At 50.6% G+C, this 25,781-nt stretch overlaps 1 protein-coding gene across 1 annotated transcript; it reads left to right on the top strand.

Annotated features, from left to right (window-relative positions):
- Positions 1 to 5,657: 5,657 nt before the first annotated feature.
- On the top strand, positions 5,658 to 25,356 carry PINK1 (PTEN induced kinase 1). Its single transcript, XM_055574271.1, has 8 exons — positions 5,658 to 6,105; positions 14,735 to 15,022; positions 16,423 to 16,523; positions 18,596 to 18,778; positions 19,299 to 19,462; positions 22,887 to 23,014; positions 23,351 to 23,587; positions 24,544 to 25,356. Exons 1-8 carry the CDS (start codon positions 5,710 to 5,712, stop codon positions 24,811 to 24,813), a joined length of 1,767 nt encoding a protein of 588 aa, XP_055430246.1. The 5' UTR covers positions 5,658 to 5,709; the 3' UTR covers positions 24,814 to 25,356.
- Positions 25,357 to 25,781: the final 425 nt, after the last annotated feature.

Raw genomic sequence — 25,781 nt, 5'->3', positions numbered from 1 at the left:
CCCTGTGCCCCGAACAATAAGGCTGTATCTCTGCCCTGAGAAGGGAGAACACAGAACCCCATGAACCCTGATGGCAGCTTCTCTGTGTAGAAATCCCCGTTTGCCCTTTCTATAATTAGGCCTGCTGAAGAATTGAACTTCATGATGTGCTTGGTTTAGACATGTCACAAGCAACTTAAATTTTCTACAGAAGGAGACGTGAACCCATCTGGTGCTCTCTGTCGGGCAAGAAACTTTACAGTCTACAATGGAGGGTTAATTAACATCAGCCTGGAGTTTTCATTTCTGCAGGTGGGTAACTTAAGCATCACAAGCCTGGCAAGTTTATTTGCGGCTTAGGGGAACAAATCCGGAGGCTGATAACAACCACCCTCTTTAACTCAAAAACACCAACACAACGTCTCCTTAGTGAATGTGCGTTACGGGCTGCATGGTCATCACAAGCCTCGTGGTAAAAGGCTGCATTCCTAGTGGAGCAAAGCAAATCCTTTCAGTTAAAATATTAAACATCTCAGGAACCTCTCGCTCCTTTTCAGTAAACATTAAAGACAAGAGCTGTAATTACAAGAACACACATCAGATGGGCAGACTTAAACTTTAAAGGAGGTCTTTGACCCAACTGACTAAGTTTCCATGGGGGAAGTTTCTCCAACCTTCTCTTCCTTGCTATGCTATGCTATGCTAAGTCACTTCAGTTGTGTCCGACTCTGTGCGACCCCATAGACGGCAGCCCACCAGGCTCCCCCGTCCCTGGGATTCTCCAGGCAAGAACACTGGAGTGGGCTGCCATTTTCTTCTCCAATGCATGAAAGTGAGAAGTGAAAGTGAAGTCGCTCAGTTGTGTCTGACTCTTAGCAACCCCATGGATTGCAGACTAACAGGCTCCTCTGTCCATGGGATTTTCCAAGCAAGAGTACTGGAGTGGGGTGCCATTACCTTTCTCCAAAGGACAGTTTCAATGGAGCACTTTAAAATTGTACTTTAAAACTCTCTGCTGCTGCTTCTGCTAAGTTGCTTCAGTCGTGTCCAACTCTTTGCAACCCCATGAGTATAGTCCATGGAATTCTCGAGGCCAGAATACTGGAGTGGGTAGCCTTTCCCTTTTCCAGGGGATCTTCCCAACCCAGGGATGGAACCCAGGTCTCCTGCATTGCAGGTGGAAACAAACTAGTGGGTATAACAAATAGAGAACAAATTAGTGGTTACCAGTGGGGAGAGGAAAGTGGAGAGGGGCAAGATAAACTGAACTTTTCAAAAAAGCTTTCATTATATCAAGAAGCTTTATGTAAAGTGTTTACTAAAACACCACACAGAGAAAATTGAACAAATCGAAGTGTACATCTAGGTGAATTTTCATCAAATGAACATACCTAAATCAGGAAAGAGCATGTCCTCAGCACCTCAAAAGCCTGGCCCCTAACACTATAGATTAATTTTGTCTGCCTTTGAACTTTTTTTTTTTTTGAACTTTATATAAATTGAATCACATAGAATTTATCACTTGTTTTTTTTTTTTTGACTGCCTGCCCATGGCATGTGGAATCTTAGTTCCCCAACCGGGGATCAAACCCCTTGCATTGGAAACACAGATTCTTAACCACTGGACTGTCAGAGAAGTACCTATTTATTGCTATTTATGTTTGCTTTTTTAAACTGATCAGTGTATTTATAAAATATATAATATGTTGTTGCCTATAGTTGTAGACACTCTTCTAGCTGAATATACCACAGTTTATCCAGTCTACTGTAGATGGTCATTTGAGTTGTTTCCAGTTTTATACTGAAGGAGGAGACAGAACAGGCTCCCTCTTGAAAGCAGGACTCCCTCTTGAAAGCAGGACTCCATCCTGGGGCAGACTGTGGACTTTGAGCTCTATGCCCAGTATCTATGGAAATGACATACCAACTGGAAGACCAGGCCCCTGGAAGGAAGAGCCCCGGGGCTCCCCATCGCCTAAAAGAATACCCTAATTATCTGTGTAACCGAATAGAATCATACATTCTACTTTGCTTATTGGGGAATGACCACAAGCCTATTGATAACTGCCTATTGTCCACTGTTAACTACCTAGGTTTAAGGCATATGAATCATGGGTTAACTTTGGTAGTATCTTTCTTTCTCCTTTGTTCAGACTAGTTTCAAGGAACATTATACCCAGGGTATATAAGGTTTTCACAAAGGCTGGTCGGGGTCCTTGGCTAAGAGGAGACTCCGCCTTGGGCCCTCCGGTGTAATACACGGCACTGCGCCATCTACACTGTGCTGAGTGAGTCTGCTTCCCGGAACGCGAACGCGCGGCTACCGCAGCACTATGTGGAATAGCGCTGCTATAAGCACTCTTGGGGAGGTTACGTTTGCATTTCTATGGGTCTATACTTAGGGGTAAAATTACCAGCTTCTCATTTTATACATATGTGTGTGTATGTGTGTGTATGTTTAAACTCACCAATTCAAAGATAGATCTTTTTGCAGTTGCCTTATTTTTATTCGTATTTACTTCTATTTTTACTTACTACTCTACAGCACAGAACCAGGGTTGTGCTGAAGGTCACAAATGAGCCCCAAAATAAATGGATTAGGTTGTGCCTTTCTACCCAAGCAATGCTGAGGTGGTTCTCACACCAGACAAATGTCTCCTTGCCCTGAAGCTCCGGGCACACACAGGTATACATGGCTCTTCACTGTTTAGTCGCCAGGTCGTGTCTGACTCTGCAACCCCATGGACTGCAGCACTCCTGACTTCCCTGACCTTCTCTGTCTCCTGGAGTTTGCTCAGACTCCTGTCCATTGAGTTGGTGATGCCATACATACTTAGCTGCACCTACAAAAAACATTTTATATCTTTTCCAGGGCCTGTAAGGAGAATGTTACTGAATCCAAGCTCAGTCTGCTTGTCGAAGACTGACTGACCGAGAGACTAGGAGGCAAGGAATACAACTTTATTCAGAAAGCCAAATGACCAAGAAGAAGGCAGGCTAATGTCTCAAAATAACTGTGTCAGGGTTTAGATGCCAGGTTCTTTCACAGGACAGAGATGGGGAGGAGTTGAGGAAATAAGCCAGTCCATCCTAAAGGAAATCAGTCCTGCATATTCATTAGAAGGACTGATGATGAAGCTGAAACTCCAATACTTTGGCCACCTGATCCGAAGAACTGACTCCTTAGAAAAGACCCTGATGCTGGGAAAGATTGAAGGTGGGAGGAGAAGGGGAAAACAGAGGATGAGATGGTTGGATGGCATCACCGACTCAATGGACATGAGTTTGAGTAAACCGGGAGTTGGTGATGGACCGGGAGGCCTGATGTGCTGCAGTTCATGGGGTCACAAAGAGTCAGACACGACTGAGAGACTGAACTGAACTGAGGAAATAAAGACAACTATCTTGCAAATATTTCCTAGAATGGATAACCTCAGGGAAGAGAAGTGTTAATCTCTTCAGGCAGATGGGCAGGGTTCCCTGAGGCAGGTCATTATATACAATTACAATAACAAAAGCAATGAAAAACAATGGTTAAACTCAAAGAAATAGATTCATCTTGGAGTCAGAATTGGTTCTTGGCTGCAACAAATAGAGGTGCCTACTGTCACAGCTTCCCTGGTGGCTCAGATGGTAAAGCGTCTGTTTACAATGTGGGAGACGTGGGTTCCATCCCTGGGCAAGGAAGTTCCCTGGAGAAGGAAATGGCAACCCACTCCAGTACTCTTGCCTAGAAAACCCCATGGACGGAGGAGCCTGGTGTCCATGGGGTCTCAAAGAGTCGGACACGACTGAGCGACTTCACTTTGTCACAGCAATGTTTTTTTTTAATGGAAGCACAACAAAATATACCTCCTTAGCTTAGGGAAGGCACAGGGTTTTCCAAGTGACTGAGATGGTAAAGAATCTGCCTGTAATGCAGATTCGAATCCGGGTTCGATCCCTAGGTTGGGAAGATCCCCTGGAGAGGGGAACCACAACCCATTCAACTATTCTTGCACGGAGAATCCCATGGACAAAGGAGCCTGGCAGGTTATAGTCCACGGGATCACAGAGTTGGACACAACTGAACGCCTTTCACACTTCCAATATTCTTGCCTGGGAAATCCTAAGGACAGAGGAGCCTGGCGAGCTACAGTCCATAAGGTCTCAAAGAATTGGACACAATTGAGTGACTGAGACAGAGCCAGAGAGATGGAAGCCTTGTTTGGATCCCAATTTGAGTAACTGTAAAATAAGAGAACAGGGAAATTTTATATTGACTGAATAATAAATGATAATATGGAGTTAATGGTAATATTTTTAGTGGTGGTTAGTTGCTCATTCGTGTCCGACTCTTTGCGATTTCATGGACTGTAGCCTGCCAGGCTCCTCTATCCATTGGATACTCCAGGCAAGAATACTGGAGCGGGTTGTCATGTCCTTCTCCAGAGGATCTTCCTGACCCAGGAATTGAATCCAGATCTCCTGCATTGCAGGCAGATTCTTTAGCAACTGAGCTACAAGGGAAGCTTGATAATTTTAGAGCTGAGAATAATATTTTTGCTTTAAAGTTGGGGGAATGGGGAGTATGAAGATATGCATAGGTGAATAAAATAACGACTGTTGATAATTGTTGAAGCTGCATGGGGTTCACTATATTATTTCATTATTATGTTTTTGAAAATTCCCGTGTTAAAAAAAAAGACAAGAAAAAAGAAATCAGCAGGAGTTCCTTTGACAACCATTCCTAACAGTCAGAATGGGTAACAGGGCTCTGCCACTGTCAGGCCGCGCAACTTTGGGCAAGCTGCTCCACTTCTCTGAGACTCAGTTCACTGTCTTTCAGGTGGGATTTCTCCTGGGGCCCTAACAAACCAGCAGGCGCTGTGAGAGCAGCTTAAGGGCACTGAGGGACAAGGACTCACCCACCAGGCCAATGTGAACTTTAACCTCAGTTCTGACACTGAGGCTTTTGAACTGTGGTGTTGAAGACTCTTGAGAGTTCCTTGGACAACAAGGAGATCCAACCAGTCCATCCTAAAGGAATCAGTCCTGAATATTCGTTGGAAGGACTGATGCTGAAGCTGAAACTCCAATACTTTGGCCACCTGATGCGAAGAACTGACTCCTTGGGAAAGACCCTGATGCTGGGAAAGATGGAAGGTGGGAGGAGAAGGGGATGACAGAGGATGAGATGGTTGGATGGCATCACCGACTCAATGGACATGAGTTTGAGTAAACTCTGGGAATTGGTGATGGACAGGGAGGCCTGGTGTGCCGCAGTCCATGGGGTCGCAAACGGTCGGACACGACTGAGCGACTGAACTGAACTGACGCCGCATACGACCTGGGACCCTCACAGCCCTTCCGTGCCTGTTTTCTTATCTATAAAAACGACATTCCTATCTCATTGGTGGGAAATTTAATTAACAAATGTAGAGAGTCTGGCACAATGGGGGTTACTCAATAAATATTCCCTCCCCAATGACGATTTCGCCAGAAGCAGCCAAGTTTCACACCCCTGACGTCCTTGAGAGGCCACCCCGCAGACGCTGCGGGCAAAAGTCTGAACAAAGTACGCGCCTGCAGGGACGGCCACAGCGCCCTCGCGCGTCCAGCCGGGAAACCGCCTGAGTGACGGCCCCGCCCACCGGCGCCCGCGCCCGCTCAGAGGCTCCGCCCCAAGTTGAGGCGTCGTGTCAGGCGCCCCGGACGCCGGCAGGTCCCCAGGGACCCGGCGGCGACGCCATGGCGGTGCGACAGGCGCTGGGCCGGGGCCTGCAGCTGGGCCGAGCGCTGCTCCTGCGCTTCACGGCCAAGCCCGGCCCGGCCTACGGCTGGGGCCGGCCGGAGCGGCCGGGCCCCGCGGCGGGCTGGGGCCGCGGAGAGCGCCCGGGCCCTGCCGCGGGACCCGGCACGGAGCCGTGCAGGCTCGGGCTCGGGCTTCCCGGCCGCTACCGCTTCTTCCGCCAGTCGGTGGCCGGGCTGGCGGAGCGGCTCCAGAGGCAGTTCGTGGTGCGGGCCCGGGGCGGTGCGGGCCCTTGCGGCCGCGCTGTCTTTCTGGCCTTCGGGCTTGGGCTGGGCCTCATCGAGGAGAAGCAAGCGGAGGGCCGGCGGGCCGCCTCAGCCTGTGAGGAGATCCAGGTGAGCGCCGGCGGCGAGCGGGGCAGGGTCGGGGGCAGGGGGGAGGATCGGGATGGGGCGGGGGCGGGGCCCACTTGGGTGCGGGGCGGGGCCGGGGAGACCGAGCTGGGGCAGAAGCCAGGGTTGGGGCGGGGCTAAGTGCGGGGGCGGGGCTCGAGTTGGGGGCGGGGCGGGGCTGGGAGGCACTGACTGCCTTCGGGCCTGGGGTCAAGATTTAGCTTGTTCAATCGCTCAGTCTTGTCCCACTCTCTGCGACCCCATGGACTGCAGCACACCAGGCTTCCCTGTCCATCTTCAACTCCCAGAGCTTACTCAAACTCATGTCCGTCGCGCCGGTGATGCCATCCAACCATCTTCTCCTCTGTCGTCCCCTTCTCCTCTTGCCTTCAATCTTTGCCAGCATCAGGGTCTTTTCAAATGAGTCAGTTCTTTGCATCAGGTGGCCAAAGTATTGGAGTTTCAGCTTCAGCATCAGTCCCTCCAATGAATACTCAGGACTGATTCTATTTATCTTGTAGCTGGGAATTCCTTGGCAATCACTGATTAAGGCTCAGTTGTTACTGATCTCCTGGTGCCAGGCCAGTACCTCACTTTGGTTTTACTATCTTCCCTTCCTCAAACGGGGGTTTCCAGGTAGCTCAATTGGTAAAGAATTCTCTTACAATACGGGAGACCCCGGTTCGATTCCTGGGTCCAGAAGATCCGCTGGAAAAGGGATAGGCTACACACTCCAGTATTCTGGCCTGGAGAATTCCATGGACAGTCCATGGGGTCACAAAGAGTCAGACAGGACTGAGAGACTTTCACTTTCACTTCTTCAAACTGCATGGTTTGAAAGATATACTAATTATATAGCTCCTGGACTTCCCTGGTGGCTCAGACGGTAAAGTGTCTGCCTACAATGCAGGAGACCCTTGTTCGTTCCCTGGGTTGGGAAGATCTCCTGGAGAAGGAAATGGCAATCCACTCCAGTACTCTTGCCTGGAAAATTCCATAGATGGAGTAGCCTGGTAGGCTACAGTCCATGGGGTCACAAAGAGTCGGACACGACTGAGCGACTTCAATGTCAATGTCAATGTGTCTCCAAGGCCAATGACCTTCTGTAAATTTTCTAAAATTTAAGGACAGCTAAATCCTAACCCTTATATTCCAGAGGTAGTTGTCATCCCCAATATATGGATGAGGGAGGTGAAAAGTGAAGTAACTTGCTGAAGTCACAAGTCTGACTTTCACAGAACCTGTGCTGTTGTTAACCACTTGCCAGCCAGGCAGCCTCCACAGTTTAGCCAATTAGTGACATAGCTGAAGCCGCAGTAAAAACCCAAACAGCAGGAGAAAACAGCAGGCCTAGTTAACAACCTGTGTAGAGTTATCTGGGGTGACTAAGATGCTTAGTTCTTGGGCTTTTTAAGTGTTTTAAAGAGCTCAGAGGATTCTGTTTCTACTCAACCAAAATCTCTACTTCTCCAGAGAAACAGAAGGAATAGGATGTGTTTATTACAAGGCAGCTTTATTTGAAGGAATTGGCTCTGCTGTTCTGGAGTCTGGCAAGTTCAGACTGCAGGGCCGACAGACAGGCTGGACACCCGGGGAAGAAACATTCATTGTTAAGTTCAAGTCTAAGGCCATCTGCTGGCACAGTTCCCTCCTCTTCAGGGAGGCCCTTCTTCCTGGGGTTGGGAACCATTCACTGCTTTAGTACAGCCCCTGCGTTTTACAGCTGAGTGCTGAGGTGGTGCAAGGTGGGGTGATTTGCCCAAGGACACAGCTGGTTAAAGACCAAGCAGTGTTGGTCTTTAAGCTCCCATGTTTCCTGGCTTTCTGCCCAGGTCGTGTTACTCATCACCAGAGTGTCCCATGTTTACGCCCTGGCCCCTGTGAGGCAACAGGTGACGCTTGGCCTAGGCCCCATTCTCTGCCCCTGTCTTTTGTTACAGCTCAGCTGGCAGAAGCCAAGATGGCCAACTTGACAAACCCTACTTAAAATTACAGCGGCTGTTTCTAAACTGAGGAGCTAGATCCTCCTAGCTTACCATCTCCACATCCTTTCCTCACACTTCATTCTTCTGTGTCTTAAAATTTTTAATTAATTACAAATTAATTTGTTAAATTCTTGCATTTGACTTTTTTGGAAAGAAAATCAGAGTACCAGATTTGGCAACCCGTGTGCTAAAATTCTAATTCTAATGCTAATTCCATATGGTGTCATACTGGAGTAGACCAGACCAGTCCCTTTAGATGCATTTGGAAAGCATTTTGTTGGGGGAACCCTTTATAAAATAGGCCAAAGATATGAACATATATTTCACCAAAAGGAGATACAGATGCCAAATAAAGATAGTTGAATCATTAGGGAAATGCAAATTGAAAATACAATGTGATATCTCTGCATACTTATTAGAGCAACTAACATTTTAAAAATAAGTGATAATAGCGGATGCTTGTGAGGATGCAGAGACACTGGACCAGTGGTGAAAATCTAAAATAGTACAGCCACTCTGGAAAATAGTCTGCAGTTTCTTACAAAACTAAACATACATTTATCATATGACCCAGCCATTGCAGTCTTGAGCGTTTACCCAGAGAATTGAAAATTTATGTTCACACAAAAACCTGTACGTGAGTAGCTACTATGGGAAACAGTTCCCCCAAACATTAAAAATAGAATTATTGTATGATCCCAGCAATTCTACTTCTTAGTATATAGCCAAAAGAATTCAAAGCAGGGACTTTGAACAAATATTTGTACACCTATGTTCATAGCAGCATTATTCACAATAGTCAAAAAGTGGAAGCAACCCAAGTGGCCATCAATGGGTATTAAATCTTGTACACCAGTATTTATGGCTGCGTCCCTCATAATAGCAAAATATTAAAAACACAAACATCCTTTAGCTGGTGAATTCTTAAACAAACCCTGGTATATATAGTGGAATACTAATAATAAGGAATTACAAGGAATCAGCATTGATACAGGTAACAACTTCAGTGAACCTCAGGGGCATTATGCTTAGTGAAAAAAGTCAGTTCCAAATGGTTGCATCCTATGATTCTATTTATATAACATTCTTGAAATGACAGAATGGTAGAGATGGGGAACAGGTCAGTGGTTGCCAGGGACGTGGTTGCATGGGGCATGGCGGGGGTGGTGCAAAAACAAAGAGGCAGCTCAAAGGAATTCTGTGATGGAGCAGGTCTATATCTTGGTGGTGATTACATGAATCATAGGTGGGGTGAAATCGCATAGAGCTACACCGCATGGGCATGCACACAAGTGAATGCGGGTTAGAAAAGATGGTGAGAACTGGGTAAGATCTGCAGCCTCGTTGACAGTAGAGTATGTCGTCACTTTCCTGGGTTTGATACAGTACTAGTGCCTCGTGACGGAGAAGGCAATGGCGCCCCACTCCAGCACTCTTGCCTGGAAAATCCCATGGACGGAGGAGCCTGGTGGGCTGCAGTCCACGGGGTCGCGAAGAGTCGGACACGACTGAGCGACTTCACTTTCACTTTCCACTTTCATGCATTGGAGAAGGAAATGGCAACCCACTCCAGCGTTCTTGCCTGGAGAATCCCAGGGACGGGGGAGCCTGGTGGGCTGCCGTCTATGGGGTCGCACAGAGTCGGACACGACTGAAGCGACTTAGCAGCAGCAGCAGCAGTGCCTCGTGAGAGGTCAACTGGGGGAAACTGGGAGAAGGGCACACAGGACACTTTGTTGGGTTTTTTTTTGGCAGCTTCCTGTAAGTCTATATTTATTTCAAAATAAAGCTTTAAAAATTTTATCTCATCCTCAAAACTATGGTTGACTGAGGATTACACGATGCTTCTTTGGCTCCACAGAATTTAGAAACTGGTTGGCAAGGCAAGACAGACTTTCATTTTTTAAAAACATTAAAAGTTCTCATGCGAGGTGTTTTAGCTTATAGACTCGCAGTGCTTTAGGAGTCTTCCAGAAGGAAACACTGCTGTGGGCTGGGTGGTCAGCACTGGTTATAGGGGAAGCAGGAGCTTGAGTTGGGACTTGATGGATGAGCAGGGATGAGCAGGCAGAGCAAAGACAATATTTCAGGGGGCAAGGGGAGGGGAAGAGTTTGAGCAAAGGTTCAGGGAAAGGCATGTGAGAGAGCAGTATGGGCAGTGCAGACCAGCCTGCAAAACAGTTTTCATATATAGGAAGTGTCGGGACAAGGTACTGAATAACGCGTGTTAGGTTCTTTCTTTCTTTCTTTGGTGGTGGTGCTGGTCTTTCTTGCTGCATGCGGGGCTAGTCTTTGTTGCAGTGCACAGGCTTCTTGTTGCGGTGACTTCTCGTCGCGGAGCAGGGCTCCAGGGCGCACAGGCTCAGTGGTTGTGGGGCATGGGCTTAGTTGCTCTGAGGCTTGTGGAGTCTTCCCGAATCAGGGATCAAACCCATGTCCCCTGCACTGGCAGGCAGATTCTTATCCACTGGACCACCAGGGAAGTCCATCAGTTAGGTTCTGCTGCAACATTTGAAAGCAATGGGCTTTCACTGGACTCAGAAACAGGTAAGGAAGGACATGAGTGGGGAAGTCTGGAGGTGAGTGACTAGTCATAGAAAGGGAGGGATCAGCAGATGAGACGGGATTTGAGGAGGAAGGTAGAGTTTGGGCAACTGGAGGAATGGTGTCACCTGCCTGAAGTAGGCAAGAATCCCAATTTGGGGGAAATGGCCTCTTTCCCCGTGCACCCCCACCTACACTTCCATCTAATTCCATCAGAACTCTTGTACTCTTTGTCTCCTTTCTGTAAACAGAATGGCCCCCCAGCTTCCAAAGAGGCAGAAACAGGGAGACAGGTGTATGGTCAGGCCACTCAAGATGGCGGTTCTCTTGCTCTCTGTACATCCCCTGTGGGACCAGTCCCTGCTTCAGCTACATCCTCCTCACAGGAACATGCTTGCCCACTGCCCCAGCTATGGTTGTTCTCAGCTTTGGGCCAGAGCAGCTCCACCTGCTAGTTTATTAACAACATACTGACCAGAGACATTAATAATACGTCTTTTGTTATCTAATCGTTATTGACCAGAGTCGTCTTTTAATATTCACTTATATAAAAATCGCTGGCCCCAGTTGTTAGTTTCTGCAAAAATCCCCCAGTTGATAATATGTTCAAGGGAAACATCTGTCCTCGTGATGGTCATTAACCTGAGGGGCTGTGAGGGACATGCCCCAGCCACCAGTTTCCCTGGTAACTAATGAGCCAACCTGACTTCAGTTCCTTCTGTAAATAGCAGCACTCCCCTCCACCCGACTCCCTGCCCAGTAGTAAAGATTGCTGCCAGGTCCTGCCTGCTGCACATGGTGGGGTGTTGCTCGAGGACCTTTTTCTGCAGACATGTAAGGTTCTCTGTCACTGTCTCCGGGCTTTTGCTTGGGTCATCTGAAGGCTGGGCAACTACAAGGCCTGCGGGCCTTTGGGGTACAACCTAACAATTGGTGAGCCAGCCAAGAAAGCTCCTGTAAACACCAAGATGTTGGGAAAGGACAGGGAGCTTGGTTGGGGAAAGGAAAGCTTTTGGGGAAATCCCAGGGTGGTCACCCACCAGCTGGTGGGCCCCTGTGACAGCTGCCTACTGTGAGAGATATCTTTCTCTTCCATTATATTGATGCTTTCCTGTTAACCTTGGAGTCTCTTTCCTGTTTAAATGTGGCAGCCCCATGCTCATGGGTCATCTGATTGCATAGGGATGGCTGATGAATACAGACGAAATGCAAGGACCCAGATTGTCTGTAAAATACAAGCATACCCCTGACCCACCATCCCCAAGTAATTTAGACACAGGTTTAGGGTTATTAACTCAGGGACAGGCTTGTGAATGGGACATGGCCAGTTTCTTGCAAAGGCTTGTTTGGGGCCTGTGGCAATGGCAAAACGATTAAAGCATACCCCTGGGCTTCTGGTCCCAGCTTTGAAAGGGAGCTGAGCAGTGATAGTAGTGTGATGGAACAGCAGTGATACGCAGCCTACGATGCATTACAGCTGAGGGAAGACATTACAAAAGGCCTATCTGTGTTTTCAAGTGACACCAAAAACCCACCTTACCAGCCACAAAGTTCAGAAATGGACCAAAAAAATAAATAACATACACTGGCATGTCCATCTACCTTACAGCCCCACTGCACCTGGGCTACTGGGACTGATGAAAGCGAAAGCGATGGTCGCTCAGTCGTGTCCAACTCTTTGTGACTCCATGGGCTATACAGTCCATGGAATTCTCGAGGCCAGAATACTGGAGTAGGTAGCCTTTCCCTTCTCCAGGGGATCTTCCTGACTCAGCGTTCAGACCCAGATCTCCCACATTGCAGGTAGATTCTTTACCAGCTGAGCCACAAAGGAAGCCCAAAAATACTGGCATGGGTAGCCTATTTCTTCTCTAGCGGATCTTCCCAACCCAGGAATCGAACCAGGGTCACCTGCATTGCAGGCGGATTCTTTACCAGCTGAGCTGTGAGGGAAGCCCAGTGGGCGGGATAAAGGAACTCTTTCAGCAACAGTTGAGATGTGAAACCCACTCTCTCACCGTGTGACCACGTGTGACCCAGGAGGCTAACCCCAGACCTACCAGCTGTAACTGAGCGTCCCAGGAGTGCCCGTCCCCCTGCCTCTGCCACATTAGCCCAGAGGCCACTTGTCCACACCCGCTAAGTTCAGCTGTTGATTGCCAAAGGACCATTGCCAGCTGTCGGCCGGGGCAGTAACTCACAGGTTGGTCCTCGCCACAGGACCCCCCCCCGGGGAAATATACAGTGGTCCGGGACTGGCAGATAAGACCCTGGTGGTTTGGGCTTGCCACCCTGTGGGGCATGGGATTAGAAAGGGGTTTACAGATCTCACCTTCTTACAGATCTTCTACCCAGCTCAACCTAAGACTACTTAAAGGAATTAATCTGGGCCTCTACTGGAGAAAGGCACCATTCTGTTAACCCTGGGGTCTGTCACACCGCCTCTCTAGGACTGGCATTGGCTGTGGGGACTGAAAGTGGACCGGCGGTGTGGTCCCACAGGCCTGGCCAGGACGAAAACCACAGGATGGGTGGGCTCTCACAATGCTGGTACTACTTGTATTTTGCCTAGTGGTCACGACCTTCCCTATATTATGTAAATGTAAACACCCTACGTTTTGTCCCTTATCTGAGCAGAGAGCATCTGTCCAGTGACTGGGCGACCACGGTGCCCTAACTGTGAGATGAGTCTGGGAATTCCCTGATGGTCCAGTGGTTAAGAATCTGCCTTCCGGTGCAGGGGACGTGGGTTACATTCCTGGTCAAGGAACTAAAATCCCACATGCCATGCAGTGAAGCTCCTGTGGCCAAACTAAAGAAGCCAGCACCAAAGACCAGCATGCTGCAGCAAAGACCAGCACAGCCAAAAAAATGAAAAGCCTATAGAGATGAGTCTGACCAGCGGGTCTCCAGCAAGATGCTCAGTCCTCCTGCGTCCCTGGGCCCCTCCAGACTCTGAGCTGCTGGGGTCCGTATTGCATCTGGGGTGTTTGGTTGCAGCGCACCTCTGCATACCTGACCCCAGGGACGTCACGGGGGAGGGCTGGACCAAGACTGTAAGGGCCGCGCAGGGTCTGTGGGAGTGGAGTGTGTGGTCTGGGCACTCAAGATGGCCTCTCTCTTGCTCTCTGTTCATCCCCTACTGGACCTACAGGTCCAGGGAGCTGGACCAGTGCCTGCTCCCCTACAGCCTCCTCACAGGAGGTGTTTGCCCCCTGCCCCAGCTATGGTTGCTCTAAGCCTTAGGCCAGAACCACTCCACCTGCTGGTGTATTAAAGGGAAACATCTGCCCTGGTGATGGTCATGAACCTGCCGGTTTCCCTGGAAACTAATGAGCCAACCTGACCAGATCCCCCTGTGAATGGTAGCCGCCGCCTCCCCAGAGGAGCCAAGATTGCTGTCAGGTCCTTCCTGCTGTCTGCCACACACACTGGGATGCTGCTCCAGGGCCCCCTGCTGCAGACATATAAGATTCCCCATCCAGTAAACCACAGATGGCATTGTCACTGACTCCAAGCTCCGTCATCCGCCATCTGGAGGCTGGCCATCTACAGGACCTGCAGGTCCTCGGGGTTCAGGCCAAGAACAGGACCCAATGACTGGCTCCAGGGAGCCTTCTGATTTTCACCCCCTTGCTTGCAAGAGCAGCCCGAGGTCATTCACAAGCCGGAGGGGTGGCTGTGACCACATGCTCCTGCCCGTCCACAGCTCTTGGTAACCGTCCAGTAGCTGCCTGCCGAGGCCTTTGCAGAAAGAACCATCTCCATAATCAGAAACCTCCAAGATTTGTGCTGGTAGCCTGACAGGCAGCAAAGGAGCAGTGTGCCAGCTGCAGAACTGGGGAACTGTAACCTCTTAACTAACACAGTGTTCTGTGTTGGACTGTCGCGGTGACTGCCATGAAGTGACAGTTTGAGAACTACTCTGAATAAGGAGAGAACAGAGGCTGGCTTGAGCCCAGGACCAACAGTAGCACCCAATTTGGTTGTTTTATTAGCACTCGATCTGCCAGTGGAGATTTGGCCTCACTGTACCACTCTATCCCTTCACTGAAGCCTCACGGGGCTGCTGAGCTCATGGTGCCTGCTGGTTTTCTTCACAGGCAATTTTCACCCAGAAAAACAAGCTGCTCCCAGACCCACTGGACACCCGACACTGGCAGGGTTTCCGGCTGGAGGAGTATCTGATCGGGCAGTCCATTGGCAAGGGCTGCAGTGCCGCCGTCTACGAGGCCGCCATGCCTGTGTGGCCCCAGAACCTGGAGGAGGCAGAGAGCCTGGGCCAGCTTCTTCCAGGGAAGGGCCCAGAGATCCTTCCACGAGGAGAGGAGGCGCCAGCCCCACGGGCCCCAGCCTTCCCCTTGGCCATCAAGATGATGTGGAACATCTCGGTAAGAGTGGGGCCTTCCATCTCTAAAGTCATCCTTTTTCAAAATCCCCTTCTTGTTGGGGGGGGGGGGGTGGTAACCAGACGACACTTTTTCCCAGGAAGTAAATAGGAACCAGCAAGATTCTCCACAGGACAGGCGCCTCACGCTCTTGTGCAGCAGCCTGAAGCAGTGTTACAGTCTTAGACTGTCACCTGAGGTCGGGTTAGAAGGCAGGTTCTGAGCGCCGGTGTGGGGTGGAGCCCGAGCTCCCGCCTCCCTAATGAGCTCCCAGGCCACTGGGCTGCGAGCCACACTGAGTGGCGAGGGCCCGGGGTGTCCGGGCCGATGAGCGCATTTCAGGGCTGCAGTGTGCTCTGTCCTCTCGCTCCCTGACCTGCTCGTGGGGAAGGAGGAGCCATGTGCCTTCCTCTGAGCTCGCCTCCCACCACACTCCAGACCCAAGACTGATGTGCCAGCTCTCTGCTCTTAACCCTTGCAGAACTCAAGACTTTGGCAAGTTGAGTCTTTTTCCCACCCAAAAACAAAGATTTCTGTCCATTTAGAGTAGTTTCTGTATCTTGCCATTACATGGTGGGAGGAGGGTTAGGAAATTCATCAAGATTTGATGGTATTTTCTGCTGCCCAGAGCCTCTCTCCAAGGCTGAGGGGGACACAGCCACTTAGCTCATGCTGAGCCCTGAAGGATGTGGTTTGTGCCTTGATTTGGGGAATGAAGCTTGTTAGACTGTGCTTCCACGCTGGGCTGATAGCTAACAAGTAGCCAACCCCCCACCCCACGCCCACCGCCAGGAAACATCCAGTCTTAACATCAAAACTCCCACTGGTTGGGGCATGACAGCAAATACATTCACAAAAGCTAAAAGACTTAATTCTTAAAGGATTCTTTATAGGTGTCGCCAGTCCTGAGAGCTGTTCATAATGAAATGAGGAAAATACGGTGCTTTTCCTCACTGTTTGTTGCTTTTTGCTGGTTGATAGAGGGCTGTTCTGTGATTCAGTGCGAGTTTATCCAGGGTGGGCTTGTTGGGCTCAGCCTGTCTGCTGAAGGGAGCCTTCATGGGTGAGTGTTCATGCTCGGTGGTCAGGTTTGAGCTTGGTGGTGCCTGGAGGCCTCTGTGGCAGGAAGAGGAGCCCCTGCTGTGGTCATCTCGACATCTCCTCCGGCCCTGGGCACCTGAGCTGCCGAGAGTTTGAGGCGTGGGCAGCATTCTCTGGGTTGGCATGAATGGCACCTCTGCCTCCTTTCTCCCTGGAGAAACTAGGCTTGGCTTGCCACTCAGAGAGGTTATGAGCTTGAAAGTCAAAGGCAGTCCCAGGCAGTGGTTGTCCTGGTCCAGATTACAAGGAGGGCCTGGGCTTCTCGGACCCGTGTAATTCTGGGCCTGTTATGGATGTTCCAGGCAGGCTCATCCAGCGAAGCCATCTTTAGCACAATGAGCCAGGAGCTGGTCCCAGCCAGTCGAGTGGCCTTGGCCGGGGAGTATGGAGCGGTCACTCACAGGTAAGCAGCCATCTGCCCCACCTCGCCCCGCCACGGAGCAACACCCACACCTGTGCCCTCGGCACAGCGTCTGACGCGACACACACACCCACAGACACAATAAATGCTCACTGAACAGTGTAGTCAGTGATGGGTTTTCAGTTGGTGGATAATTGGGAAAGACTGTAGTCTGACCCCGGCTGGAGATGCTGGCAGGTGGCTGACTCACGCTGGAGCAGGGAGAGAAGGCCACCTAAAACCATCCTTCATCCTTCTGAACTGGGCGGATCTGATTTATGACTCCTAAGTAATTCTCAGGTAGAGCACCACAATTTTGTACGAATTGAATTCTGTCTGTCCCCAGCAGAGGTTAACACTCACTTTACAACTAACTGCCATGACCTGATGGTGCCAAGAGATTTTTTTTTTTAATGGCCTTCCCCAAGAGTGTCTTTGTGGCAGAGGCGCCTGAGCAGTGGCAGCAGAGTCCAGTGTGGTCCGTGCTGGTCCGACCCCCGTCAGGCCTCCTGTCCGGTTCGTTCTCCGTTCAACACACACACCCCTCCCAGAGCAGCCGCGCGCTTCCCCGGGCTCTGCTGACAGCCAGGCAGCACGTTGCCGCTGCAGCGCCAACAGCCTTGTGCCGGGATCGTCGTTCTCCCAGTGGCTCTAATGGCCCAGGCCGGAATGATGCTCTGATGCCTTTGATCACCTAAGACAGGGGCCCGTTTGGACGAACCCCAGAGGAGCTGTTGGAGCCACTCACGGCCTGGCTCAAAGCTCGGACCTGAGGCAGCTTGGAGGACAGGCCAGGCGTGGGGCTTTCCCTGTTGCCTCCATGTCTCTGGGATTCCGCTCCATCCGCCTCTCTCTGCCACCCTGCGTCCTCATTTCCTGCCCGCAGGAATACTTCTGGCTTCTCTCAGGCCTCGTGGCACTGTTAAAAAGCAAACTCCTGTGCCTGATGTACAGTGAGGCCAAACAATACCAAAATGCCAGAGTTTGGAACAAAGAAAGGTTTATTACGGGACCAATGAAGGAGATGGTGGCTCATGCCCCCAAATGTCAAATTCCCCAAAGAGTTTCAGCAAAGCATTTTTAAAGGGCACATAAGGGAGAGGGGCGTTCCAGGGTATGTAATCGGCTCGTGCACAAATCTCCGGTAGATGGCGAGGTGACAGGGCAGTGTCACAGTGGTGAACAGCCTCGGTCCTCAGGCTCCAGGAGGTCTGCGGGCTATCTGCTCATGGTCATCCAGTGGTTAGCATCTTCATTTGGTGGGGGTTTTTACATCTGTAAAACAGCTCAGGAAACGTGCATCAGATACTGTTCAGAGAGGAGCTCAAGCGCGTTACAGCATCCTTTCAACACCTCAGCTCCATTTCCTATGCAGTTACTGCCGAGTTTTTCCTCACACTCCACAGAGAGACTCTCCCCTTTTCCTGCCAAGCATCGGGTCTCGGACATGACTGCAGGCCCTTGGTTGCCCTTGGGTCAGGTGCGCACGCTTAGGCCTGGCAGCTCTGGGCAGGGGCGGGGCTGCACCCAGCGGGCAGTCCTGCAGCCTCTGTGTCTAAGCAGGGCGGTGGGGTGGGGCTCCCGGAGCAGCAGAGGCCTGGGCAGGGCACCTGACGTGCGGGGGAATCGCTTCTACAAACTGCCTCCGTGTCGGTTCACTCAGAGGCTGGCTGAGCTCGTGCCAGGTGTTAAGCTAGGGCCGGACCAGGGAGGTTCCGGGTCCTGTTAACCATCTTACAGGGTATGGTACTACTCTGTTCCCCTTTTGCATTTGAGACTGAGCGAAGAGACATTAAGCAGTGTGGCCAAGGACTTGGAGTGGTAGGCGTGGGGTTCAAGCCCAGGCAGCCCGCTTCCAGGGCCTCCTGCCCCGTGCTCTACCTTGTGGGATGGACGGGGTCACCAGTGTGATGAGTCACCGTGGTTTCCCTTCCAGCACCCCGCTCTGCACCTGGCACACACTTGGTATAGATATGGGTGGAGATGAATGTCAGTGTTGATTGTGGCCTCAGACTGTTGTATCCCAAGTGTCATATCTGCTGCTCCCTCATGTTTGTCCCACCCGGCTGAAACAGAAGACCCAAGGGAGGTCCCAAGCAGCTGGCCCCGCACCCCAACATCATCCGGGTCTTGCGAGCCTTCACCTCGTCGGTGCCGCTGCTGCCAGGGGCCCTGGTCGACTACCCGGACGTGCTGCCCCCGCGTCTTCACCCCGCAGGCCTGGGCCACGGGCGGACTCTCTTCCTCGTCATGAAGAAGTGAGTGGCGGGACCGGAGTGAGTGGGAGCTGGTCGCTGCCTCCAAGAGCCTGGGATCACGGGCCAGAGGATCCTCTCTCTTTGGGAGACAAGGGCAGGCTGAGGGCATGTGTCTGCCCTGGAGCGCAGTTTCCCTTTGGGACGGCCTTCCAGGCAAACAGAAGTGCGTGTTCAGTCAGGTCATACTTCCCATATAGTGCTCTTAGGACCTTTGACCGTAGCCCCCTCTATGCTCACCTTTCTCCTGCGTTTTTTTTTTTTTTTAAACATAGATTCTTCTCCTTTCCTCCATCTCTGTGCCCCTGGCATTGCTGTGTGAGTGTTTTAAGGAAACGAGCAGCTGTCCTGTAACTTCTAACGTGTGAGGCCCTAGCTCTTACTTCCTAATCCCAGGATGGTGGATAGAAACAGAACAGCTATTTAGGGAGAAAAGGCATCAGAAAGGCCATCATGCTAACAGGAAGTAAGGTGCTCGGGATGCCAGGCGCGTGATCCCTGGCCCTGTTGCGCTCTCCACCAGCTACCCGTGTACCCTGCGCCAGTACCTCCGCGGGAACACCCCGAGCCCCCGGCTGGCCACTGCGATGACTCTGCAGCTCTTGGAAGGGGTGGACCACCTGGTCCAGCAGGGCGTCGCGCACAGAGACCTGAAGTCTGACAACATCCTGGTGGAACTGGATGCAGGTAGCTGCCCGCCCCGCTCCGAGCTGTCCGGGGTGGCCTGCACTTCAGGCTTGGGGACATTTGGGGCCTTCGGGTCTTTTCTGGTTTCTATGTTCTAAGTTGTGTCTTAGCTCTGCACACAGAGATAAGCACTCTCTCCTTCAAGATGGATGGTTTTGTTCTTTGTTTTGGTCTTTGTATTGTAAGAATATTTTCAGCAAGTACTGCTTAAATGTCAGCCCAGCTGCCTCTGGCAATGAGCTCCCCATCATTGGAAGCATTCAAGCAAAGCTGGGTGACTACTTGCCTGGGGGTTCTGTAAAGGAGAGTCATTGTTTTGTTCTTGTTGTTTAGTTGCTAACTCGTGTCTGACTCTCTGCAACCCCTTGGACTGTAGCCCACCAGGCTCCTCTGTCCATGGGATTTCCCAGGCAAGAATACTGGAGTGGGTTGCCTTTTCCTTCTTCAGGGGATCTTCTTGACCCAGGGATCGAACTTCTGTTCCCGGCAATACAGGCAGATTCTCACATATGGTCAATTTTGAACTAAAAAGATTTAAGATAATTCAATATGCGATTAAATTCTAGAGGAACTGGCTTTTAAAGGAAGTCTGCATGAATCCTTTTCCAGATAACTAATTGATAATGTGCTGATTTTATCCAGTTCTTGGCTAGGGGACCTTGATTTCCTGGAGGCATGTCCGTATTTGTGTTGCTGGTCCCACTCAGCTCTTTGGTGAGTGGGCAGCTGTCCAGGCCTTGCTGGCCTGTGTTCCTAGGTCAGCATGTCCTGAGAGTGGCTTTTGTTGTTGTTCAGTCACTCAGTCATGTCCGACTCTTTGTGACCCCATGGACTGTAGCACGCCAGGCCTCCCTGTCCATCACCAACTCCCGGAGCTTACTCAAACTCATGTCCATCGAATTGGTGATGCCATCCAACCATCACATCCTCTGTCGTCCCCTTCTCCTCCCACCTTCAATCTTTCCCAGTATCAGGGTCTTTTCTAATGAGTCAGTTCTTCGCATCAGGTGGCCAAAGTATTGGAGCTTCAGCATCAGTCCTTACAATGAATATTCAGGATTGATCTCCTTTAGGATGGACTGGTTGGATCTCCTTGCAGTCCAAGGGACTCTCATGAGTCCTCTCCAACACCACAGTTCAAAAGCATCAATTCTTTGGTGTTCAGCTGCCAGGGTCCAGCCCCGGCTGATCCAGGGAGTTTGAAGGGGAGACGGCGTCGGCAATTACCCTTGGCTTTAATTAAATATTAATCAAAGATATAAAGAGTAATAGAATGAGGATAGCTCAGTAGGAAAATTCAGCGGAGAAAAGAGGCTGAGTAGCTTGGTTTACGTGGAAAATCAATATAGCCTGTGACATCAGGTTAGCTCTGACCACAGAGGCCTCAGGCGCCCTCTCGCGGAAGGTGCCCTACCTTAGGCACCTTCTCGACTGGGTCTTAGAAGCCCAGGCAAATAAGTGGTCCCAGAGGACCTCCGTGCTCCAGATGGAAACTCAGCCAGAGGTTGAGAGAAAGAATGACATGGGGAGACCAAGCTTCGGTGAGCAAGGCCTGTAGCTTTATTTTCAACGGGCTTTTATACCCTAAGTTGCACATAGAGGATAATAGGGGATGTGAAATGCAAAGTCAGCAGTCTTTGATCCTTATCGAAACCAGGGTTTACTTTCTGCAAATTTATCGTATACAAATTTAGGTGATTTACATCATCTTCTGGCCAGAAGGCCTATTAACATTTTATGACTCTGACAAAGGTTTGTCAACCGTAAGACTTATTTTCTCTAAGAGTAATGATTTTCAAGTTTGGCGCCATCCTCTGAAGGCGTTAGATAAAGTTGCATTCCTATAGGGCAGAGGTGCAGTGGGTTTACAACAAAGGAAAGAATTTATTACCTTAAGGGTCTAAAGTTGCTAACACCAAGGCCACTACTTATTTTTTCTACATACCAACTATATTAATTAATACACATTCAAGGATACAATACAGGAGATGTGGAAACTTGGCAGCAAGCATTGGCTCATCAATGAAATCTTTTACTAGTTTTATTCTGACAGCTTCTAACTCTAAGAGGCTCTAAGCTATTTGAATATCTTAGGCTTCCCATGTCCGGGTAAGTTAGAGAGCTATCTGAGGGGTTTAGATTTAAACACTCCTATTATGCCCAGGAACTTTATTAACTGGAGCTGTAAGTTAACTCCTTTTCAGAGAGAGAGAGTGAGATGGTGGTGGGAGACAGCCCCCCGTAAAGTCAGAGGTGAGAGCACAGAGCAGTAAAGTAGGCAGACTCTGGTTTTGGGGGTAGATGCTCGAGAATATCCAGGGGGACTCCTGAGGCTCAATCCCACCTTTGCATATGCTGAGCCTCCTTCTTCATGACCCTTGCCACGGGCGGAGTTCCTCAACGCTGGCTCCTGGCATTCAGCCTTCTTTATGGTCAAACTCTCACATTTATACATGACTACTGGAAAAACCATAGCTTTGACTATATGGACATTTGTTGGCAAAGTAATATCTCTGCTTTTTAATACCCTCTCTGGGTTTGTCATAGCTGTTCTTCCAAGGAGCAAGCATCTTTTAATTGCATGGCTGCAGTCAACATCTGCAGTGATTTTGAAGCCCAAGAAAATAAAGCCCGTCACAGTTTCCATTGTTTCCCCATCTGTTTGCATGAAGTGATGGGACCAGATGCCATGATCTTAGTTTTCTGAATGTTGAGTTTTAAGGAAGCTTTTTCACTCTCTTCTTTTACCTTCATCAAGAGGCTCTTTAGTTCTTCTTCACTTTCTGCCATAAGGGTGGTTTCATCTGCATATCTGAGGTTATTGATATTTCTTCCAACAATCTTGATTCCAGCTTGTGCTTCATCCAGCTTGGCATTTCGCATGATGTACTCTGCATATAAGTTAAACAAGCACAATTAACAATATACAGCCTTGATGTACTCCTCTCCCAATTTTGAATCACTCTGTTGTTCCGTGTCTGGTTCTCACTGTTGCTTCTTGACCTGCATACAGGTTTCTCAGGAGGCAGGTCAGGTGGTCTGGTATTCCCATCTCTTGAAGAATTTTCCACAGTTTGTTGTGATCCACACAGTCAAAGGCTTTAGTGTAGTCAGTGAAGCAGATGTTTTTCTGGAATCTTCTTGCTTTCTTAATGATCCAACAGATGTTGGCAATTTGATCTCTGGTTCCTCTGCCTTTTCTAAATCCAGCTTGAACATCTGGAAGTTCTCAGTTGACTTACTGTTGAAGCCTCACTTGGAGAATTTTGGCATTATGTTGCTAGCATGCGAAATGAGTGCAGTTGTGCAGTAGTTTGTTCCTGGGTCAGCGTGTTCTGAGGGTGGCTTTAGTGGAGGTATCGGAGGGCCTCGAGGTGCAGGGAGGGGAGGAGATGGCCTCTCACGTCTGCGCGCCTCCCCACAGACGGCTGCCCCTGGTTGGTGATCACAGACTTTGGCTGCTGCCTGGCTGATGAGCGCGTCGGCCTGCAGTTGCCTTTCACCAGCTGGTACGTGGACCGCGGCGGGAACGGCTGCCTGATGGCTCCCGAGGTGAGCCCCAGCGAGCGTGTCATGTGCCACCAGCAGAGCCTCTCCCACCAGGTTTCCTCCCTGTTTACTCAACACTTTCATCTTTTCTGACCCATAATTTATCAGAAGCCCCTTCCCTGTCTCTTCGCCTGGAACTGATGTCCCAGGAGAGATGAGTTTTGTCAGCCTGAAGTAGGCAGCCTGAGCACATTTGCTTGGATCTGAGCTACAGTTCATTTCAATTCTGGGTTCCTTGGGACAGAGTCCAAACTAGTGCATGAATCGGGTGCCGTGCAGGAGCACAAATAGGTTTCAAGTACCAGCAGCGTGACTGTTCACTTGTTGCTTTCCGAGCAGGTGTCCACGGCCTGCCCTGGCCCCAGGGCAGTGATCGACTACAGCAAGGCGGATGCCTGGGCGGTGGGCGCACTCGCCTACGAAATCTTCGGGCTCCCCAATCCCTTTTACGGCCAGGGCAGGGCCCACCTTGAAAGCCGCAGTTACCAGGAGGCTCAGCTGCCAGCACTGCCCGAGTGGGTGCCGCGGGACGTGAGGTGCCTGGTGAGGGCGCTACTGCAGCGGGAGGTCTGCAAGGTGAGGTGGTTCACGTTTACAGGGGGTGTGTGGATGGGAACCTCAGGTCGCGTTCCAGAGTAAAGGTCAGGGCTGGGCAGGCACTGGAGTGAAAAACGGCTCCTCTGTCTTACAGAGGTGATGGCCACGTACAGAACACACAACAGGCTGGAGTATAGATAGGAGCAGGGGAGCTGGCCACCAAGTTTGGAGTCAGGATTTCAGCAGTCAACTCCTCTTGGCTTTAGTTGCTTAAAGTTACTCAGAGGGAAAGAGATGCAGTTTTAAGACATGTTTAATGAAGATACAGAATCAGCTGAAATCTAACCAGACAGATAGGATGAACTCTCCTAAGAAATCTGGACATTTTGAAATTACTCCAAAGGCTAACATATTTGAAACCTTAACAGGAGTGGCAGGGCCAGTGCGGGTGGCATGTGGAGTGGAAAAAGCATGGACAGACCAGGGCTCAAAGTCCCGCCTACCGCTTGCCCCTCACCACGTGCAGCAGGCTGCCACAGCGTGCGCGGCCGTCATGAAGTCAGGACAACTCCCCTCACCCCAGACACAGCTCCTGGGCCTTCAAGGCCCAGGAGGGACTTCCTGACAGTCCAGTGGTGGCCTCCCAAGATTCCAATGCAGGGGACACAGGTTCGATGCCTGGTTGGGGAACTAAGATCACATATGCCATGCTGCATGGCGAAAAAAATCTTAATAAAAAAAAAGGCCCAGGATGGGGAGGCTATTCCAACAATGTCCCCTACCCCTACCCCACCCCACCCCACCCCAAATTTTGTACCCATGCAAAAGCCTGGGGCGTGGGTAGAATTGGCCAGTGTGTGTGCGGAGTACTGCAGGAGGGAAGGGTGAAGAGTATGCTCAGGGCCAAAGAAGGGAAGACCCTGAAACAGGCTGCACTAACAAAGCGGGCTGTGGGTCACAGGTGTTCTAAGCTCCGGCTCCCCTTCCTGTTGCAGAGGCCATCCGCCCGAGTGGCTGCTAATGTGCTTCATTTAAGCCTCTGGGGTGAACACACACTCGCCCCAAAGAACCTGAAACTAGACAAGATGATTGCCTGGCTCCTCCAACAATCGGCCGCCACTCTGCTGGCCAACAGGCTGACGGGAAAGAACTGTGTGGAAACAAAAATGAAGATGCTATTTCTGGCCAACCTGGAGTATGAAGCGCTGAGCCAGGCGGCCCTCCTCCTCAACTCCTGGCGGGCAGCCCCGAGACAGCTGCTGTAGCTGGTGAATCACTAAAAGAACTGTCCAGCATCTATGTCGTGATAGTCTGTGAATGCTGAGCGAGTGCCTCCTAGGTGAGGGGCCCCCGCGGGGGTCAGGAGGAAGGATGGCATGGCGAGGGTGAGTCAGCCAAGAGAAGGCCTCAGGTTTGGCAGATGAAGGAGCAGCTCGAGGTCACGGTCTAGCCACTAACTCGCTCTAGCTGTGTGGCTTTGTCTAGCTGTGTGATTCTGATGCATTGTCCAAGTTCTCTTACCTGTGAAATGAAGACACTGCTCTTGAGAGAGGTCAGCAAACTTCTGTCGAGGGCTGGAGCTCAGGCTGTCGCAGCTGCTCAGCTCTGCCATCGTGGTGCCAAGACAGCCTTCAATGTGTGAACAAGTTCAGCTTCACTTAGGGACCCTGAGATTTGGAATTTCGTGTGTCACTATTTACTCTTAATTTTTTCAACCCTTAAAAGGTAAAAACCATTTTTAGCTTGCAGGCCTGCAAAAATCAGGCAGCAAGCCAGACCGGCCCACAGACCAAGTTTGCCAACCCCTCGTCTAGATGACCGCAAAGGGCCTAACCCTCAAGAGAAATGCTAGCCAATCACCAGGCTCCTTTGTGTTTCGGCGCTGACCACGTCACCAGCCCTGGGCACACAGATCCAAAGGATGGGCTCTGTCCCAGGCGAGAGGCTGCTCGGGCGTAAACCACTGACCAGAGTCCTGTCCTCCTAGACCTCTGAAGTCAGTGGCCGAGCGGGTCTGTTAGGTGAGGCTGAGTTGAGGGAGGTCAGACCTGTGTTGTGGCCAGAGTTCATGCAGGTCAGGATAGTCAGGTGTCAGAGTGAACAGCCCGTGAGTGAGGCCCGGGACGGGAGCCGCTGCCGCCAGCCATCTGTCCCGGAGCAGCCCGGGGTGCTGGTGATGAGCGTCACCGTGGAGCTCGTGCAGCCGCTGACGAGTCCAGCAGAGCGCCGGTGA

Source organism: Bubalus kerabau, chromosome 3, assembly GCF_029407905.1.
Source record: "Bubalus kerabau isolate K-KA32 ecotype Philippines breed swamp buffalo chromosome 3, PCC_UOA_SB_1v2, whole genome shotgun sequence".
NCBI lineage: Eukaryota > Metazoa > Chordata > Mammalia > Artiodactyla > Bovidae > Bubalus > Bubalus kerabau.
This window is presented reverse-complemented; position numbering and strand designations above follow the sequence as displayed.

Coding starts and splice junctions, on each gene's coding strand:
- PINK1 (XM_055574271.1), top strand. CDS start 5,710: ATGGCGGTGCGACAGGCGCTGGGCCGGGGCCTGCAGCTGGGCCGAGCG. Junction 23,015..23,350: donor GCTGCCTGATGGCTCCCGAG/GTGAGCCCCAGC, acceptor CTTTCCGAGCAG/GTGTCCACGGCCTGCCCTGG. Junction 23,588..24,543: donor TGCAGCGGGAGGTCTGCAAG/GTGAGGTGGTTC, acceptor TTCCTGTTGCAG/AGGCCATCCGCCCGAGTGGC.